The sequence below is a fragment of the Gracilinanus agilis genome, chromosome 1 (assembly GCF_016433145.1).
Source record: "Gracilinanus agilis isolate LMUSP501 chromosome 1, AgileGrace, whole genome shotgun sequence".
Lineage (NCBI taxonomy): Eukaryota > Metazoa > Chordata > Mammalia > Didelphimorphia > Didelphidae > Gracilinanus > Gracilinanus agilis.
This window is the reverse complement of record NC_058130.1, coordinates 84,807,381-84,822,245: the sequence shown is the minus strand read 5'-3', so window position 1 is coordinate 84,822,245 and position 14,865 is coordinate 84,807,381. Positions and strand designations below refer to the sequence as shown.

The following is a 14,865-nucleotide window of genomic DNA, read 5'->3' as shown; positions in this document are numbered from 1 at the left end:
GAACAACTGGAGGGATAATATTTGGACAGGACTCCAAACAACTGCTTGTTCCGCAAAGAACTATAAAATGATTAGATGTTAAAGGGATATGATTCTGGTTCAATCTAAGACTGTTGCAGAAGGGTTGACCTAGATAACATCTTGAGCTCTTTCCAACTGTAACACTGACTGTACACAGTAATCACAGCTCATATGTTAGGGTCCTGCCTCAACCCCAGTCAAGGTCCATCAGTCCAAACAGCAGGGCCCTATAGTGCTGTTTCTTTGTGTGCACCTTGATGTGGGCTGTGAGCTTGGACTGCTTGGGGAATGCCTTATCGCATTCATTGCAGCAGAATGACCTGGCCTTGATGTGTCTTCGCTGATGGACTCTCATGTCTGCTTTCATTCGAAAGTTTTTGCCACACTCTGGGCACTGGAAGGGTCTTTCTCCCGTATGCAGTCTGATATGCTCAGTGAGATAACAATGTTTGGTGAAGCTCTTACCACATTCACTACAGGAAAATGGCTTATCTCCTCTGTGCTGGCGCTGATGGGCCTTCATGTCAGCTTTTAGCCTAAAGCACTCATCACACTCTGGGCACTGGAAGGGCCTTTCTCCTGTGTGCAGGCGTTGGTGCCTAAGAAGATGCCCCTTTTGGCGGAATCTTCTGTCACATTTGGGGCACTGGAAGGGTCTCTCTCCTGTGTGTAGAAGTTGGTGCCGGAGTAATTCGTATTTTCCAGCAAAGATCTTGTCACACCCCGTGCACCAGAAATATTTCTTTGGCCTATGAACTCTAATGTGATTGGCGAGCTGAGACTTGTGGGTGAAGCCCCTGCTGCACTCACTACAATGGAATGGTAAGAGCCTAGAGCAGTTCTCATTTTGAGGGTCATGTCCATGGCTTTCCTGTTGTATTGAATGTGAAGATCCAGAGTCCCCTGGAATGAAAAACAAAGGTTCAGTTGGTACTCATGGCAAGGTTAAAGGCCTGACCTAACTTGGTAACTGAAATGGCAGCAATGGTGTTCTAAGTTTTGCCGTGAGCTTCATGTATATTATATCTCATTCGATCCTCATGACAAGCCTGGCAGATAGGGCCCCACTTTACAGAAGGGGACACCAAAGCTGAGAGAGGCTAAGTTGCTTGCCCATGGTTCTGAGCTAATACATGTCTGCAGCAGGATCTGAACCCAATCTCCCTTGCAGCCAGGCCAGTGCTCATTTCTGTATGAGATGATAGCTTACTGTCAGCAGAGAACATGCCTTATTTACTTTGGTAGCCTGCCCAATATGGAGCCCAGCACTCTGCCAGTAGGATGTATGGGAGGTAATGCTGGGTTTGAGCCCCAGCTCTGACATTTACCAGCTGTGTGGCTCCACTGACCCTCATGCATAGAAGAGTGATAATAATCCTTACTTTTTTATGTGAACCAAACAGTACTGTGTGTGCAAAATTCTAATAGGCACTCTATAAATGTAAAATTTATATATAAAATTATATGTAAAATACAAAATATAAAAAATATATAAAAAATTAAATTATATATAAAATATAAAATTAATTAATGTCCACTGAAGTGAATTTACCACTCTAGGTATCTATCTCAGTTAGATACTGTGGCCTGCCCTGCAGTGAAAATCCAGTTCTTGTCCTGTGTCTCATTGCCAGAACAGCGATTACTCCTCCCCTAACTTCACTTCTTCATTAATGCAATGAAATATAATCAGGGTGCTGAGACCATGCTGAAACGGGAGACTTTACAAACTCCAGGATGACAAGTAGTAAGTAGTAAGTAAGGTCTTGCATATAATGTCAAGTAACATTAAACTTGTGTTAGTCCATGTATTTCTCCCCTGAATGGAGCCAGTCAAGTGTGGATGGGAAATACTTTGGGAGAAATGAGAACACCACTGCTCCATCCTTCTCCAATTTGTGGAATAACTTACACAGATGGTTTCTGAGAGATACCCAGGATCATCATTACTTTCTGAATGTCACCATCACATTCAATAAAGTTTCCAGGAAGATGAAGTACTAGGAGAATGATACATTTTCAGGAGGTGGAAGTAGAAACTTATAAAACGAGTATAGAGGAATCCCTCAGAAACTATGATTGTTTTTTTTGCAATCTGCTACATACACAGGTTTGGCCAACATTTATAATAATAAAAAATAAAAAATAATGAAAAGCTATGTTAGCATTTTAATGTTTTTTATTCACTTTCCTTATAATTGATCTGTAATAACTAACATGTAAATGACATCTTATGGCTACAAAACACTTTAAATGCATTACCTTATCTGACTTTCATAACAATCCTGTAAAATAATGACTATAAAGTGCTTTGTGTGTAATGCAGACTTTTTTTTTACCTCATTCTACAAGTGAGTAAACAAGCTTAGAGAGGGTTGAACTGATTAAAGTCACACAATGTGTAGGTGGTAATAACATAATAGCTAACATTTATAAAGTAGCTACTACATGGCAGGCACTATGCTAAGGGCTTTACAAATACCTCATTTGATCCTCAAAACGACACTGGGAGAGGAGTGCTATTATTATTCCCATTTTATGGATGAAGAAACGGAGGCAAAAAGAGGTTAAATGATTTGCCCAGGGTCACAGTCAGTGGTGTCTAAGGCAGAATTTGAACCCAGTTCTTCTTGACTTGAGGTCTCTTGTTCTAACTACCCAGCTGCTAAGGTGGCACAGCTATGACTGTTGCCTGTTTAAAGCCTATGGGAAGAGAAAGATCAGGAGGGGGACCATTTAGTCACATTATTCCTTACTTCTCATATTCAGAAGTGATGACACAATTATGTGCTAGGGTCTATCAGTATTGACTCCACCTCTGCTCTCTCCTTCAAGTCCTGATCTGGGATATATGTCTCCAGAAGAAAAGTCTGGCTACTAATATGGATAGAACTACCCCTATGAAAGGAAATCAGATAAGAGCTCAAGCTTGTGTCCTATGAGAGAGAAAATCTTGATCATATTTTACGACTTCTATCCTATTTTATTTCAGATGTCTTTTATTTAAGTAAAAGAGGTGGCAGGAATCTCACCAAAGTAAATAGTAAACAAACCTACGTGTTTTCTCCCTGACAAATAGTGATAATTGGGAACTCTTAAACCCTTTTTTCTCTCATCCTGGGACAAAAATTCAGACCTTACCATCTCTGGCTCACTGGAAATCAAAAGCCAAAAATGAAACAATAACAACTACCCTAATGATGTTACACTCCTGACTCACAAAAAGTTTTTGGCCTTTTCAAAAACCAGAATTTCAGGGATTCTGATTATGTAGGAAAAATAGAGAACTCCTTTTTGTGCATTTAAAATGAGTTAAGTATCCAATATGGCAGTGAAGTTTGTTGAGCCCTGGACAGTTAGTCTCTTCACCACTCTTCTAAAGCCCATCCTGTCTAGACAGATAGACAGCTCAGCATTAAAGGGTAATTTAAATTTCACAGCTAGGAAAAGCTAAACATGCTTTTTAAAATTTCATTGTACCATCCTTTCTTACTCACCACAAAGCAACTGCATTTTGGTGAGTTTCAAGTCAAGATGTTCATCAGTTTTGATGCCAATTGTCAGGTCTCTTGTCCCTAAGTTTCTTTGATCTCTGATGAATGGTTCTTTCCCTTGTTCAATCCAGGTGATCAAGTTGGGCTTGGGAATGGCACAGCCTATAGAGAAGCCACAAAGAAGCAATTAAATTATTTTAAAATAATTTGCATTAGAGGAACAAATTAAAAGGATCACATATGCAAAAATACATAGACCCTGGGGTGCCATAAAGCAGAATATAACTGTTCACACTCTAGCAGAATTAGGCTTAATGTATTTGGTACTAAGCCATCATGATCTGTTTTATATGTCCCCATTCTTTATATCCCAAATACCATTATATGATATATAATAACTTAATAAAATAAATCCAAATTATTTTTTGTTTTGAGAATTTCTTAAGAACCACTGGAGTGGACTCAAGATGTGCTAAGCTATCACAAAATAATGCTTCAAACCCCCAGAGTTTTAGAAGTAATTGACTTTAGAAGAAACATTTCCTATAGTTTTCTTGGGAATGGTTTCCATTACCACTTAGAGTGAATGGATAGGTCATGTTTTTAGAAGGAGAGCTGTATGATTTAGATGAAGACACTTAAAAACTAAGGTCTTGTTGCTGAAAATGATGCCACTTATAAAAACTGTCATACCTCCATATTTAACTTAGAAATAGAATTTTTAAACTTGTTTAAAAATCTTCCAAACAGAATTTCAGTGGTCTTTGAATCCACTTAAAAAAATGAAATTGTCTGATTAGTTTACAAGAACAATGATTGACATGATGAAAGATGGATCAATGAATCATATTTATACAATACTATAACATTTATAAAACATTTTCCTTACAACCCTATAAGGCAGGTAATGAATAATAAAGTACTGTTATTTCCATTTTAAAGATGAAGAAACAGGCTCATAGAGATGAAGTTGCCCATTTCAAACAGCTGAGTAAGTGCTGGAATAAGCATTTGAACCTAGGACTCTTTGTTCTATTACCTCTTCCCATTTATACAGTGCTCTATCCAAAGTTACCAGTGACTTTTTACTTGCCAAATTTGATGCCTGTTCTCAGGTGTCATCTTCTTTGGTCTCTCTGTAGCATTTGCTCCTTCCTTCTTCTCCCCTTTGGGTTTTCTTGACACTGTTCTCTCCTTATTCTCTTCCTATGTGTATGGCTGTTCCTTCTCAATCTCCATTGCTTGATCATTATTCTTTCCAGTTCCCTATGTGGGTATTTATCCCATGGCTCTGTCCTGGGCCCTCTTCTCTTCTCTCTTATACCAATGGTCTCCAAACTTTTTTGATTGTGCACCCCTATTAGTAAAAAATTGTGTATGCACTCCAAATATCTATGTATATTTATTTAGAATTATATACCTATAATGTTATATATATTATAAAATGCAAAAAATAAAAATTAAAGGATGAACTAAGATAAACCATATTAAAATACTTATTAATAATACAAACCTTTTTGCTATCACTAAAATATTATTGAGTATAATTAAAATATTTTTGTTGAAAGCAATATGATTGAATTATGCTTCAGTAATTTGGAAATTTTGCTTTAGTACTTTGTGATCATGATCTGCAGTGAACCAGCAAAAGTTTTGGTGTAATTATGGTTTATTAGAGAACTTTGTCAAATTTATAAGTACATGAGTTATTTCTCAATTGATAAATGTCAAAGGATGTGAACAGGCAGTTTATGGAAGAAGAAATCAAAGCTACATAATCATGTGAAAACATTCTAAATCATTATTAGCTAGATAAATGCAAATTAAGACAACTTTGAGATACCATCTTATACCTATTAGATTGGCTAAAATGATAAAAGGGCAAAATAACAAATGTTGGAGGTGATGTGGAAAAACAGAGACATGAATACACTGTTTGTGGAAACTGTGAACTAATCCAACCATTTTGGAGAGTAATCTGGAATTATGTTCAAAGAGTTATACAATTGTGTATACCCAGCAATACACTATTAGGTCTGTTTCCCAAGGGGATGAGGGAAAAAGGAAAAGAACCTAGAAGTTCAAAAATATTTATCACGAGGTAGTAAAAATCTGGAAATGAAGGGGATGTCCATTAATTGGGGAATGTTTGAATAAGTTGTGGTATAAGACATGATGAACAGGTTGATTATAGAAACATGTAAAGACTTGCATGAAATAATGAAAAGTGAAATAAGAAGAACCAAGAAAACACTATATACAGTAACAGCAATATTATTCTAAGAGTAAATGTGAATAAGTTATTCTGAGTGAAAGGGATATTTATTATTCAACCATAAAAGATCATGTAAATGTGGCAACCTGCATTAGTAGAGGGAGTTACCAATGGAATACCAATCGTCCAGTGCTTGGCCCAGTCCCAATTTCACTAGTTTAGCAAGCTTCTATTATACAAAATAGAAAATACTAGGAAAATTGTGTAAATAGATTTCCCTCAGACTTGGGTATAGCCTTAATTGATTTTCAGCCCTCAGGGTTGTTGAAAAACTCTAGATCTTTTAACATTCAACAACAATTTACTAAACACTTAGTTTAGTCAGACTCTGGGAGGGATTTTTGCTTCAGTCAAAAGCTCTACCAGTAGAGATATCACTGGTTAAAAGAACTCCACAATTGACTGAGAATTGTCATTCGCAACTTCTCATTTTCTCACCCCCCACACAGCCTTGTCATCTCTGCTTTCCTAACATCTCTTATATATCCCTTTCTCTCTTCTAATATGGCCACCACCCTGGTGAAAGCCATTATTACTTTATAGCTGGACTATTGCAATAGCCTTAGGGCTGCTGGGTTCTGCAGTAGATGCAGAGCACCTGGTTTAGAATCAGGAAGATTTATCCTTCTAAGTTCAAATCTGGCCTCAGACACTTACTAGCTAAGTTATCCTGGGCAAGTCACTTAACCCTGTTTGCCTCAGTATCTTCATTGGTAAAAATAAGCTGGAGAAGGAAATGGCCAACTATTCCAATATCTTTGCCAAGAAAACCCCAAATGGAGTCATGAAGAGCTGGACATGACTGAAAATGACTGAATAACTGAATTGCTTTAGCCTGCTGGTTGGCCTCTTTACCTCGTCTTTATGTGTTCTAATCCATCCTCCACTCAGCTAACAAATTGATCTTCGGAAAGGGCAAGTCTGAATCTCTTTATTCCCTCTTTCCCTTTAATCTACTTCAGCAGCTCCATATTATCTCTAGGATCAATGAAAAACTCCTCTATTTGGCTTAAAAACCCTATAACTTTGCCCCTTCCTACTTTTCTGGTCTAGTGACAATGGCCTCCTTGCTGTTCCAAAAACTAGATGCTCCATTGCCCAGCTCCATTCATTTTCTTTTTTTTTAAACCCTTACCTTCCGTCTTGGAGTCAATACTGTGTATTGGCTCCAAGGCAGAAGAGTGGTAAAGGTAGGCAATGGGGGTCAAGTGACTTGCCCAGGGTCACACAGCTGGGAAGTGTCTGAGGCCAGATTTGAACCTAGGACCTCCTGTCTCTAGGCCTGACTCTCAATCCACTAAACTACCCAGCTGCCCCCTTAATTTCTTTATTTTTAAGGTAAGGTCAAGGAACTGGACCTTTGTTTTCAGCGATAACAGGGAATTCATGGATGAGGAAACTCACTTTACCACTATAGACTGATACCTTCTCTGCGACTTACAAGTTTAGACAACTGACTAGAACAGAAGTGTCAAACACACAGCCCTGGCTGACATCCCCCACTTCTACTTGAGTTTGACCTCATGGGCCTCGGCCACAAAGTTGTGACTTGTCTAGATCACATAGCTAGTGCGTGTTAGAGACAAGGACTGACTCCAAGTCACCCCTTCCTACTTTTCCTGTCTTCTCACGCCTCACTGTCCCCTCTATGTACTCTGCAATCCAGTGACACCAACCTCCTTATATATGAAACTCCATCCCTAACTCTGGGCATTTTCACTGACTATCCTGCAGGCCTAGAGCTCTCTCTCTCTCATTTCCACCTCAAGGATTCCCTGGTTTCCTTCAAGTCTCAGCAAAAGTCCTACTTTGTCCAAGAAGCTTTTTCTAGTTCTTAATTTTATTCATTTTCCTGTCCCCAGAGATCACTCCAATTTATGATGTATATATCTTTTTTGTATATGGTTGTTGGCATGTGGCCTCCCCCATTAGACTGTGAGCTCCCTGAAATTGTGACTTCTTTGTGTCCCTAGAACTCAGCACAGTGCTGGGCCCATGGTATGCCTAATAAATGCTAATTGACTGGACTTCTCACTCCAAAGCCACCTCTCTAGCTCCTATGCCACACTGCCTCTTAATGTTTAAATAAATAAGAAACATAAACAGACATTCTAATACTTTCTTCTTATCCCTCAAAAGATTAGCTAACTAACCCCACTTTTCTAAATCAGAGGTGCCAAATATGTGGCCCACAACACTCCCAAATGTAGTCCAAACCAGGTGAAAATATGGTTGGGAAATATTTAACAAAATGAATAAAAATACAATAAGACATAGACATAGACAAAATTTTAAAACTAAGTCAATATGTGGCCCACAGGGATCATTATGCACAGATCAGTGGCTCCTGCTTCTATCTTAGGTTTGATGCCACTATTCTATGCTATCTCTCTTGGAAACCTCATCATTTCTCAAAGTTTCAATTATTGCAGATGATTACCAAATTTATGTATCAAGTCCAACTCTTCTTAACTCCAGTTCTATAGTACTACTGACCTTTTGGACATCTTCTTCTGGATGTCCCATAAGTACCTCAAAGTCACTAGGATTAAACCAAAAACTTTTTCTCTTTTCCCATTGAGCTTTTCAGGCACCTATGTTTACAAAACTGGAGTCATCCCTGTCTTTTCTTCCTCCCTTATATATCACACCCAATCATTTGCTAAATCCTATTGATTCCAGCCCCACAACATGTTATGTATCCATGCCCTTTTCTCCATTCACACTACTATCACCCTAATTCAGATGACCACTGACTCTTGCTTATAAGATGGCAACAATCACTTTGATTGTCCCCTAGCCTCATCTGTCCCATATTTAATCTTCTCTGTGGCTTCCCCACTTATTTCTAAAGCAGACAGTTTGACCCTGTTGCTCCCCTGCTCAAGAAATTCTGTGACTTCCTCTTGCCCACAGGATCAAATATAAACTTCTCTGGCTTTTTAAACCCTTCATAAATCTGCCGCTACCCTACCTTTCTGAGATCAATACACATTACTTTCATTCACTCAGTCTAACTTTTAGACCAAGAAGATAGCTTGCTATTGCCTACATATGAACTTCCATCTCCTTCCTCTATTCTTTTTTCCAGACCTGCTCTCCAGGTCTGGAAAGCACTTCTTCCTCATCTTCACCTTCTAGGCTCCTTATCTACCTTCAAAGTTTGCTCAGGTATGACCTATACAAAGCCTCTCTTGATATCACCCAAATGCTAATGCCCTCACTTTGGGAATTATTTTATATACAATTTTCTTTGTACATGTTGTTTCCTCCAATAGAAGGTAGGTTCCTTGAGATTAGAGGGTTGTTTAGTTTTTGCTATTGAATCTCTAGTACATAGTACAGAGTACCCAGCACATAGCGAGCACTTAATAACTATCAACTGGATGGAAAGGATCTCTCAATTTCTGGAAGTAGGTGGTAAAAAGGTTCAAGTCACAGGTGAAAAAGATGGTCTGACTTAGACTTCAATGCTGGAATATGGTGCTGGATGTGAGATGGCGAATTTGATGAGCAGTGGTTGTGGTGAATTAGTTTAACATCTCAAACCTAGTTTTTGTGCAAACAATTCTGCAAAAACAATACTCATGAAAGTCACTAATAAATATCATGCAGTTAAATCTATCAGCAATTACTATAAATTTCATTTAAACCTTTGTTTTGGGGCAGCTGGGTAGCTCAGTGGATTGAGAGTCAGGCCTAGAGACGGGAGGTCCTAGGTTCAAATCCGGCCTCAGACACTTCCCGGCTGTGTGACCCTGGGCAAGTCACTCGACCCCCATTGCCCACCCTTACCACTCTTCCACCTAGGAGCCAATACACAGAAGTTAAGGGTTTAAAAAAATTAAAACCAAAAAAAACCCTTTGTTTTGAAAATGTCTTGACTCCCATTCTCTGTGAAGCCTTTATAACCCATTCCAGACTTCAGTGATTTCTTCCATCTCTGAACCTTTATGGCACATATGGCAATTAAACTTGCATTGCCTCCTGATGTAATACTTGCTATAATGGATTAAAAAAACCGTGTATCACTAGTAATAATTCCATATTTTAAGTAGTTTACTTTTGGTCTCAACAAAGAACAAGCTCCTTTAGAGCAAACAGGTATGGTTTCTTAGGCATCTATTTATTCTTCCTGGAACTTTAAGTGACTTTCAGATAGTAGCCATGAAAAAAATTCTAATTGATGGATTAATGAGGTTAATGACATTCTCTGACATGCCGGCAGATAGGAGAAGTGTGGAATTTTTGTGTGTTCAGAAAAGATTTTTTCATGATCTACTATATAAAACCAGTCATGGCAAGACAGTGGAATCAAACTTGTAAAAAGAGAACCAAATGACATACAGTAGGCAAGAAAATATGAGGTCTCATTCATTGTTAGCAGGCATTGATTAGACACTTCTGGGGCTGAAATGAAGTATGTGATAACCATCTAAATGAGACTGAGGTATCTGACAACAACACTACCATTGGCTAGGTACCATTGACAAATACCAGAAGAGCCTATTAGCTCTCCAGGACATTTCATGGACCTGAAATAGCATTGAGTCAAGCCAGACCAATATGAAAGTCTGAGTATATACAGTGAATAAACTTTTCAATTTCTGGGTGATTCATCTCAATTAAAATAATTATGGTTCCTACCATGTTATCATCACATTTGTATCTTTGCCTTCCTGGCACCTAGCACATAGTAGGTGCTTAATAAATGTATGGAATTGAACAATATTGTCATCTATCCACTAATTAAGGTCCAAGCACTCCTATAAAATTTATAAAAGGTAAACCTGTGGGAACATCAATCAACTGAGTTTCAGGGAATTTCTGCCAGTGGTGATTCTGAGAGCTAGATGATCTTTTGAGGCTTCTTCATCTGGTTTATTTCTAAGAGTTACTCACAAAAGTATCTTTTGAATTAAAACTATTAAAATCTATCCATCTACTCATTAAAGTCCAAGTAGTTATACCAAAACAGGAAAAAGAAAATCTGTCATTTATAGCAGCATTTTTTTTTTTGCAGCAAAAAACTAGAAATAGGTCCACAGTGACTGAATTCAGCACAGTGAGTAAATCACGACATATGAAAATAATGGAATACAACACAAATGTGGAAAAATTTGAAGCAGAATGAAATATAACTAGGAAAACAACATAAATGATTACAGTAACACAAATAAAAACACAGCCAAACTTAGATAAATGTAATGGCCAATCTTGGTCTGAGAAAACAGAAGAAAGATACTTTTTTATCTGCAGAGAGGTAGGAGATACAGGAGCAGAATGTTATATATACTATAAGCAATCATTTTTGGGGTCAGTTTTGCATTTTTTTTTTTTGGAAAAAAAAGTGTACAATAGGAGTGGGGTGGATTCTGACAAGTAGCTAAGGTAAAAAGCAAAAGGCATCAATAAAACTTTTTCTAAAAAGGAAACTAAATGATATGAAAAGAATAATTTAAGTTTCAGGAAACCTATTTCTGGTTGTGGTTGGAAGTGCTGGATGATTTTTTTTGAGGTCTTTTCCAGTGCCTGATTCTATATAATTCTATATAAGCTCCACATAATAACACCTTACCCAAGGAGACCAAGGTTTCATAATTGGTCTTCACCACATGCTTGTAAAGCTCTTTCTGCCCTTCATCCAAGCTTCTCCATTCCTGCTCTGTGAAATATATGGTCACTTCATCAAATGTCACAGGCACCTGGAAACACAAGACTCATTTTCATTTTACTCATTTAAATGCCTCATTCAAAGACATTTCTTTTATTTGATTTCTTTCACATTAGATGGATGCTATAAACTTATTCCTACCCCCCCTCCCAAACCCTTATCTTTTGTCTTAGAATTAATACTAAGCATTGGTTCCAAGGCAAAAGAGGAAAAGACTAGGCAACTGGGATTAAGCGACTTGCCCAGGGTCACACAGCTATAGGAAGTGTCTGAGGTCATATTTGAACCCAGGCCTTCCTGTCTCTAGGCTGGGATCTCCATCCATTGAGCCACCGAGCTGCTCCTGTCAACCAGGCATATTTTCAATACTTTTATTACAGCCAACAAGGAGAAGCCCTAGTAGCTCATCTACCAAGGCTGTAAGATAGCAACGACCAAGGCAGCGAATGCTCAAGGAAAGCGGATGCACTCCGTCCAAGTGAGATGATACATCATCTTTGAAAACCCTGAATTAAGGAGTGGGAGAGTGAGAGGGGAGGATGAGGATGGGGAGGACGAGGAGGAGGATTGGGACAAACTGCAGGGGGATAGCCTGAGAGCCCGCAGTCATCTGACCTCCCCTCAGGATCACTAGGTTCATCCCTGCTCTAAATCCCAAACTCCCTCGGGGGCTCAGGAGGGCTCTCTCCTCTCTTGCCCTAATTCCAAAGGGATCGGGTCTGACTTCCCCCGTTGGGGGTGCTGGGGTGCAGCAGCTTCCTCCCGCCTCTCTGCGGGTCTGACCCCAGACTCTGCCCTCCCACTCCCGAGTCTAGGACGGGGCTCCGGGTTGGGTTAAAATCCAGTCTGGGTGGCTAGCAATGTGACTTCATCTCTCTGAGCCTCAGTTTCCCCCTTTGTTAAATGAGCGGTTGGGACCTCGACGGCTTCTCCCAGGTCCCTTCCAGGTCTGGATTTGAATCCTCCCGGCCGGGCTCGGCAGTCGGGAGGTGTCCTACAAGCCCTTCCGGAGAGTTCGGCCTCTCTCGCCCCGGGCCTTCGCGGCCGCTCTTACCCTAGCAGGAGCTCCAGGGCCCATGGCCTCCGCCTTGTTTCGTCCCGCCCCCGTTAGTGCCAGCCCAAATCTAGGCTCCGAGTCAGTCAGGCCGCGCGCCATCCGGGTCACACCCCCCCCTACCCCCGCCCTTCCTACTGGGAGGGTCCTCCCCCCGCCCCTGCTCCTTCACAGCGCCCCCTGCGGGCGAGCGAGCGGGCGAATACCCGCCAAGCCGCTGCCGGGCTCCCTCCTGGCTCTGCTTCGCTGCTGCTCCAATCTCAGCTCTCTTCCCAGCCGGTGCTTGCTGTACCAGGATGCAACGACCCCATTGAACAGATGAGGATGCCGAGGTTCAGAGAGTAGAAGAATCCCGCAGCCAGAAGTCAGATGCAATCTTTCAGTCTTTCAGGTCAAGTCTCCAACCCAGTGCCCCGTGGTGAACCGATGTGGACACCTGGGATTATCGGGGCTTTGAGCGGGGTGGGTCTTCGGAGCCTTTACCCTCAGCAGAGTGATGCTAAATGTTTCACAACTGGCTTCCCGAAGGGGAAAAATGTATGCACAATAAGCTTAAAATTTATTATTTTTTTCCACAATGCACTTTTAAGTTGTCTGCATTATTAACGTTTCTCCATCACTTTCTAGACACTGGACAGAACAATACACCAAGCCTGTTTGGGAGACAGTGGATTGCTGGCTGAGATCTAAATGCTCAGACTGAAAGTTTAACAATCAGCTGAGCCGGCAGGAACTTTTTCTGCGCTAATACTGTTCTCTATAAAAATATCAAGGATTCTCATGGTTACAATTATGCGGGGAAAATGGAAAACCAGAATTGCTCCTCGGGAGTCCCCAAATCTCCAGGGTGTCTCTTTCCCAGGCTTCTGGCTTCCAGTTTGGAGAAAGAAGTTGCTAATTCAGATTGTTGAAGAGAGAGAAGAAGCTGACGAGAGGGGAACTGATAGTCTTTGCCATGTCTCCAACCCTAGCTTGTTACACTAAAGATTTTGGGAGCTTCCCCTTGGGTGAGATCTAGGACATTCTCTCTTGGCTGAGTTATTTTTCCACAAAGGGAGAGTTACATCACTTTGTATTGTCGGGTGTATATTTTAGGTATACTTTCTCTAATTTCTGTTTGATATCAAATTGGATAAATGAGCTTTTTGCTTTTATGCTACTTCCTCTGTATTCCTTGTGGAACTGGTATTTATTTGATGGGAAAGAAATCAAGCTTTGGATAATAAAGGTTGAAGTCTTGCTCTCCACTACCCCCTAATTAAGAGAGGGTGATCATCAGGACAGCTGGGTAGCTCAGTGGATTGAGAACCAGCCCTAGAGATGGAAGGTCCTGGGCTCAAATGTGACCTCAGACACGTCCTAGCTGTATGACCCTGAGCAAGTCACTTAACCCTCATTGCCTAGCTCCTAATATTCTTCTGCCTTGGAACCACTACACAAAACTGATTCTAAGATGGAAGATAAAAGTTTTTTTAAAAAGTGATCAAAAGTTAGATTGAACCTGAAAATCATATACCTTAAACTACTAATATTTAAGATGTATATATATATAACTTTAGCCCTGTAGCTTTTCTCTCTGAGAAGAGCAAAATATCTAAACTTTTGGTCCCAACCTTTTTGGTTTCCCAGACTGGCAGGAATTAAAGTCTCCTTTGGTGGAGAAGAAACTAGAGGTGCTTATTCTGTCTCCCTTTAAGCCACATAAAAACAGTCCCTGCTACTAGGTGTGGGGGAATATCCCTCATATAAATTTGGTGTAATACTACCTCACAGAGTTGCTGAAAGTCTTAAATGAGGTAATAAAAGTAAATACTTTGCAAACTTTAAAACACTAGAAATGTCAGCTATCATGATTATCATTTTATCTAACTGGGACTGTCACTACAAATTCTGAGAAGAGGAGGAAAGGATAGCAGATTGGAGGAAAGAAGGCATTTTTTTTTAACATTTATTAATATTCATTTTTAACATGGTTACATGATTCATGCTCCACCTTTCCCCTTCAACCCCCCCTCCTGCACCCCACCCCCCACCCATGGCCGATGCGCATTTCCACTAGTTTTGTCATGTGTCCTTGATCAAGACCAATTTCCAAATTGTTGGTAGTTGCATTGGTGTGGTAGTTTCGAGTCCACACCCTCAATCATGTCCACCCCGACCCATGCGTTCAAGCAGTTGTTTTTCTTATATGTTTCCTCTCCTGCAGTCCTTCCTCTGAATGTGGGTAGCATCTTTACCATAAATCCCTCAGAGCTGTCTTGTGTCATTGCATTGCTGCTGGTACAGAGGTCCATTACATTCAATTTTACCACAGTATATCAGTCTCTGTGTACAGAGTTCTTCTGGC

General features: G+C 40.1%; 1 protein-coding gene across 1 annotated transcript; it reads right to left on the bottom strand.

Annotated features, from left to right (window-relative positions):
- Positions 1-208: 208 nt before the first annotated feature.
- Positions 209-12,620, bottom strand: LOC123247584 (zinc finger protein OZF-like). Its single transcript, XM_044676525.1, has 5 exons — positions 12,463-12,620; positions 11,877-11,970; positions 11,369-11,495; positions 3,519-3,677; positions 209-924 (listed from the first exon to the last, which is right to left on the bottom strand). The coding sequence occupies exons 1-5, from the start codon at positions 12,618-12,620 to the stop codon at positions 209-211; spliced, it is 1,254 nt and encodes a 417-aa protein (XP_044532460.1).
- Positions 12,621-14,865: the final 2,245 nt, after the last annotated feature.

What these genes read in the sequence shown, in the direction of transcription:
- LOC123247584 (XM_044676525.1), bottom strand. Translation starts at nt 12,620, where the DNA reads ATGGCGCGCGGCCTGACTGACTCGGAGCCTAGATTTGGGCTGGCACTA. An exon ending in CGAACTCTCCGGAAGGGCTT is followed by an intron (nt 11,971 to 12,462) that starts GTAGGACACCTC and finishes TCCTTAATTCAG; the next exon opens with GGTTTTCAAAGATGATGTAT. An exon ending in CAAAATGCAGTTGCTTTGTG is followed by an intron (nt 925 to 3,518) that starts GTGAGTAAGAAA and finishes TTTTCATTCCAG; the next exon opens with GGGACTCTGGATCTTCACAT.